Source organism: Lolium rigidum, chromosome 7, assembly GCF_022539505.1.
Source record: "Lolium rigidum isolate FL_2022 chromosome 7, APGP_CSIRO_Lrig_0.1, whole genome shotgun sequence".
Taxonomy (NCBI): domain Eukaryota; kingdom Viridiplantae; phylum Streptophyta; class Magnoliopsida; order Poales; family Poaceae; genus Lolium; species Lolium rigidum.
This window is the reverse complement of record NC_061514.1, coordinates 74856367-74862878: the sequence shown is the minus strand read 5'-3', so window position 1 is coordinate 74862878 and position 6512 is coordinate 74856367. Positions and strand designations below refer to the sequence as shown.

General features: G+C 43.7%; 1 protein-coding gene across 1 annotated transcript; it reads right to left on the bottom strand.

The window, feature by feature from the left end:
• Nucleotides 1-2058: 2058 nt before the first annotated feature.
• On the bottom strand, nucleotides 2059-6512 carry LOC124669953 (protein NETWORKED 1A-like; the record flags this gene model as incomplete). The annotated part of the gene is given in 2 exon segments (XM_047206485.1): nucleotides 2059-4899; nucleotides 5051-6512. Coding segments are annotated over 2 exon segments (4234 nt in total), but the record flags the coding sequence as incomplete, so codon positions are not given.

Here is a 6512-nt window from a genome sequence, read left to right as displayed (position 1 = left end):
GAAATGTTCCACCGACAGTTTCGGGGTTTTAACAGGGCATTGAATTATGGACAAGCAATGGCACGTCGCAACGCGTCCATGCCACACCGAGACGCACTTCAAACTGCATATGCTTGATTGGTCGCCCACAACGCATTTTTTGGGCTCCCTAGGGCAATGCAACCCTTGTGTATCGCGTTTGATCGCATGCATCGCATCGCAACATAGCTGTAGCCTGCAGCTTGTTTGGTTGTTTGCATGAGCTCCAGTGGTGTAATGTCTCTGTTAGCGGAGGTTTTCTTACCTCTTCTATGGAGGTTCTACTTTCAACGTCTGCATCAAAATGATGCACACAATATTTATTAAAATTGTTCAACGGAACCTTACAAGAAAAAATAAAGATCAAACTAAAGCTACTTTACTAACGATAAACGTTGCAACACCTACAAACTTAATAAAGGGGGTGACCGTGTCGGGGCCTCATGTTGTGACCATACCAACACACATCATCACGTTGACCTTGCCAAGACTGCCATCGACGCCACCACGGCGCCGAGGCGGCGCCACCATCCCGTGCAAGTCCATCACAATGCATCACCACTACACCATGCCGCCGAGACTTGCCAACATGGACGCGACATATGCACACCACTCCACCTTAGCACCACCTCTAGCTATTGTCCGCTCCAAAAACGATGCCCCCGGCGGGGAGAACGTCGTTGTGCGTCGCCATCGTCCGATCTTGGAGACCTAGGTCTAGGGTTTCCCTCGGAGCAGCCATGCGAGAAGAAACACATGTTGTAGGAATGATGCCTTCAACAAGGTAGCGACGAACAGGTGCCACCATCATCCGCCATGACTGAAGTTGGGATGGCTTTCACGGACATCCACGCCTCGCCATCGTTTGGGGTGGCGGCTGAGCTAGCGTTTGGGTCGCCCGAGCCGCCCCCGGGAGCGACGCAGGGTTAGGGGAAAATTTTGAACTGTCGTATCTGAGTTGGCACCACATCCTGCCTCTGTGGCCACAATCCTGCGTCCGCCACTGATCTGACTGCACTTCCTTGTCTGCAGATTGCACTGGCGAACCTGGGGAGCCAAGCCATGAATAAACTGGGCAAGTCCAAGGTGCGGATCTTCCAGACGGTGGCGGAGGCGTGCGACAACGCGCTGCTCAATTGCAAGATATAGCAAGTGGCGTCAGCCTGTGAGGCCACTGGAGAATGCAGAACATTTCTAGTAGTACCAAATTACCTCTCTGCTTATTCTACTGTCATCACAAGACGATCAGCAGCGCAAATGTTCCAAAATATCATGTACTGCTAATGTATTACTCCCTCCGATTCATATTAATTGACTTCAATATGGATGTATCTAGAACTAAAATATGTCTAGATACATCCGTATTAGAATCAATTAATATGAACCGGAGGAGTAGAAAATATGGACAGTTTTCATTGCAAGTAGCAGTATTCTTTCTTGCCTAGATGCTGAAATAGAGACCACGGCTTATGACAGAAGCTTAAACACCAACAGCTAAACAATACATACGCACAGGAAATAGCAAATACCTACTGGGCTGACATGAACACATTATTTACGTTTGTGGCCTGCAAATTGCATAATAAGAAGGGAAAAAAAGGAAAATAACAGCTTGATTGATGCCTTGGATTAGCACACTGAACATCATGTGTTGGTAATGTATTAAAAAATACAGACAAAATGGGATATCTGCAGTTTCCATTGCAAGTAGCAGTATTCTTTTTTGCCTAGATGCTGAAATATGAGACCACAACTTATGACAGAAGCTTAAACACCAACACCTAAACAATACATACGCACAGGAAATAACAAATACCTACTGGGCTGACATGAACACATCACTTACGTTTGTAGCCTGCAAATTTAATCCGTATGATACATAAGGAAAAAAACAGCTTGATTGATTGATGCCTTGGATTAGCACATTGAACTAACTATGAATATGGACTCATTTAAACAGAACAACCTGGAGAAAAAAATAGATACACATTTTTTTATTCTGAATACTAACATGCTAGCTCTGTTTACAAGGGGGGGGGGGCACTCCTATAAGTATGATTTTCTCTTTAAAAAGTAGTTCTTATTTCTAGCCGCCATGTAACAAAATGGCTAGGGTTCTGTTCTCGATTTAGAGGGCACACACCCACAGAAGGGCGCCTTCTTCTTCTTGTGCGCACCGCCACGGTGGTCCTTCCTCCCATACAGATAATCCCTCAGAAGCACCCGAGTACGCTTGTCGGAGACCTTGAGCCTCCTGTACTCGTTCTCCTCCTCGAGCTTCAGTAAGACATACTGTATCTTTTGAAGCTCCAGTTCCAGCCTCGCCACATTATCTGATCCTTTCTTCACCTGCTCCGAGATCTTCCTCCTGCTGGGTAAACCTTCCAGCTCAGAGTTCATGCTGCCCAACAATGCAGGATAACTCTCAGCCTTCTTTGACAGCTTGCTGTTGAGATTGATCTGTTCCAAGACGAGCCCCTCGGTCTCATGCAGCTGAGTGCTGATGCCATCGTACTCCGTATTCATGGGAGACCTGCCCTTCGACGGGCCACCCATCTTCTGCTTCAATTCCTGGATGCTCTCTTGGATGCTCAGCAGCCTCTGAGCATTAGAAGTGAGCCTCTCAACCACATTCTTGCCCCATATATCATGAGGCTCTACTAAAGACGAGGAAGACGTCTCGAACTTATTGATTCCGAGCTCTCTTCCCCTTATAAGCTCTGAGGAAGGGTACTCACTTTTTACATCCTCAACTGCTTGTATGTCGTGCTCCGATGACGATGACTTGGCTGTTTGGTTTTTGCAGGTCCTCTCTGCAGCCTCCCATAGCTGAAGCATCTCATCATCCAGCTCAGCATTTGCAGCATTGCCAAGTGGGTAGATTCCAGTACCATATGTTGGACAGGTAGATATTTGATCAAGTTCGATATCCTTCATCATCTGGACCTGCTTCCCTTTAGAGTCCGCAGCATCTTTTTGCTTCTCATCCTCAGAATATATTTCATTCGCTTCCATCCGTGAGCCGGCTTTTGTTCTAAGTTCTGCATTTTCTTCCTGCATGTCACTTACCTTTTTCTGCAGAGCCTCAATATGGGCATCTAATGAGGAGGTTTTATTCAATAGCAGCTCCTTTTGGGCTATTGCACTAATCTCAATAGCTTTCGCTTCCATCATGAACTTGAGTGCCTTTTCTTCGTAGATTGCAGCGTTCACGGAATAGGTTATTGCATCACCCAAAAGTAGAGCAAACTCTCTTTCATGTTGCTCAACTTCTTTTGACACGAGCTCATGTGCAGAAGTCAAATGCTGCCCCTTGTTTTTTAGAATGCAAGCATCCACTTGCAGGGTTTCATTTGCTTGGCGAAGTAGGAACATTTCATCATCCTTGGTGGTGCCCTCCGCAGTCAGGATCATGATTTTCTTCTCAAGTTCTCCTTTCACCATTTTGCCATCTTCAATGGCAACCTGAAGGGCCGCAACAACTAGACATAATTCCCGGTTCTTTTCTTGCATGAGCTGAACATTCTCTTCTGCTTCCAGTAACTCATCGCCCTTATGCACCAGCAGCGCCATGCAGTGCTCAAGTTCACCAAACAGCTCCTGGCAGACACTTTTTCCAGTGTTCAACTCAAACTCCAAAAGGACAAGCCGATTCCTGAGAACTTCTATCAAGTAGACTATGTACTTCTTGAGGTTACTGTTTTCTGATTCAAGCATCATAGCTCTTGCGCTCAGCACTTTGACTTCACTATCAAGTTCACCCTTACCTAAACTCAGCAAAGCCATCTCATCGGTAAGAGATACCAATGCAGATGCTACCTCATTATTATGGCTTCTAAAGAACAGAGACAAGTGCTCAAGAATCATGCATTCTGCAAGAACAGCACCATTCTCATCCTCCAAGGCGTTGTACCTCTCAATCAAAGAGTTGTGTTCCTTAGATAAGGACTCACTTCTCTCAGTCATGTCAGTAATTTCATCTTGCAAACTCTGGTAGGACTCTGTCAAACAAGATAGCTTCTCATGTAAAATCAATGCTTCAGTCTTCTGTACCTGACCCCTTTCACTTATTTTCTGCAATTCTTGCCGTAGCTGTTCATTGCATTCTATTAGTCGACAATTTTCATTTTGTAAAGATATCATTTCTGTTGCTTCATCCTCTACCTTTTTCTCAAGGGCGCACTTCTGCAACTGCAGATCTCTGAACTCCGTTCCTACTTGCAACATGACAGTCGCATGAACCAAAAGCTCTGTATACATGAGAGTATTAACATCTTCACTTTCCTCTTTAAGTTTCACAATATTAGAGGTTTCATCTGAAACAGTCTGTAACAGAATTTCATCCTGAGCTACATCAGCAGGTCCTACATCCCTACTGATGTTAAGGACCTTCATGTGCTGTGAAATCCCTTCTCTTAGTTTTCCATTATGCTTTAGCAACGCTTTACTCTCTGCTTCGTGATATCTGGCTTGATCTTCCAGCTCTGATATTAAAATCTCTGCAGCATGATTTTCCGCAGCATACTTTTGGCATTTTTCTAAGAGAGCCACATTCTTATCTTTCACGTCAACTAAACTGCCCTCCAGGACCACTACACTAATAGAAGCTCTCATGCTTTTTTGTTCTTGCTCTTCAAGCCTCTCGTCCATATCATGGATTTTCTGTATCAGAGATGAAATCTGCTCCTCTAGGCTGCTCACATGCATTTCATGTGACTTCACAGAATCTTCATACTCTTTGTTAATTGTCCTCAACAGACCCTTCAGCTTCCTGACTTGATCATATACAAGATCCTTCTCTCTTGATAAAGAAGTGTGCTCGCCTTCCAGATCTGCATGCTTGCTTTCTAGGGCTTTCGTAACCACTGTAATTTTCTGTAACTGAAAGGTAAATGCACTCTGTGTTAGATAAAAATAAGGATAAAATTTTATTAAAATAATACAATAATATATCAAGACTACCATGGATATTCAACAATACCAATTTCTACTACACAACAACTTTACTTTGTGGGATTGTTACAAAATTTACCTGAGAAACCAAGTTGTTTTTTTCTGCAGAAAGAGCAAAGTTATCTGCAAGCTGAGCCTGGAGGGTTTCTTCAGAATCTTTCAGTTTTAATCTTAAGTCTTCAAGCTCCGCTTTCATATCAGATAATGACATCTCTAATACAGAGTTCTTCTCTGAAATGACAGCAAAACTTCTACCGAGGGTGTCTAGCTCTGCTACAAGAACAGCTTTTCCAGAAACACAGGAGGAAAGCTCACACTTTAAAGAACTTTCTGAAGATTCTAATGCTTTTATCCTCTCCTGCACGCTTTCCATTTCAGCATTTGCATCTGAAAGTGAGATCTCCAAGAGGGAATATTCATCAGATATTTGTTCCATCTCTTGAACCTTTTCCGAGAGAAGTGCCTTTTCAATCAAATTATTTGCACACACCTCCTTCAGTTTTAAGTTTGCTATCTGCAAATCCTCTATTAACTTCTGGTTTGCTGCAGCACTGCCTTTTAGAGTGTCCATGTCAACAGCCAGAGCATGGTATGTCCCCTCTAGATTTTTTTTCTCTTCTTTTTGACGGACAAAATCTCTCTGAACTGCCTCCTTTTCACCTATATGTGACCCCATTTCAGCCTTGAGTTTCACATTCAACTCCTTCAGTGCATCCAATTCACAATGCAGGTCTTTTATTGTATACTCCGCAGAAAGATTTTGTTCACGCAGGATATGGATGTCCTCTGTATACTTGATTACAATGTTCTCAAGATCCATCTTATTGTTCTCCACCTCACTTAATTGCCCACTCAGCTCCTCAATGTCCATGGCCAACTTGTTCACTTCATCCCGAGATTCAGAATGAAGACCTGTAACTGAGAGAAGAGCTGCTTCACCTTCAATGCACTTCTGGGTTTTATCTTCTAAGCTGGTTTCAAGGCTATAAACTTCTTCTTGCTTATGCTTTAGTTCTTTCTCCAGCACCTCTACTCTTCCTTCAACCTTGTCCAGTTCAGCCTGCAATTTTGAGAGTTCAGACTCCAGATGGGATACTCTCATCAAGGACTCCTGGTTCTTAGTAAGGGTAGCATCTTTTTCGGTGTTCAGAAGTAAGATGGTGTTCCTGAGTTCTGACGACAAGTTCTCCAACTCATTTGATTTGCCATTCAGCTTCTCAATCTCTCGATGCAGCCTACTCAGTTCTTCTTGAGACTGAGAATAAATGTTCTCCATTGACATGAGTGACTTTTCAGCTTGCACCTTCTTCTCGGTCTCTTCTTCCAAACTTAACTCCAGACTGTTGACACGTTCACTCATCTGTGCAATATCTCGCTCCTGTATATGCATTTTCTGTTCAGACTTCTCCAGTTTCAACTGCGCCTTTGAGAGTTGTAACTCCAAATCAGATACTTTCTCCAGAGACTGCTGGTTTTGCAGGAGTGCTGCATCCATCTCAGAGTTCACATCTGAAATGGCATTCTTTAGTTCTTTTGATGTA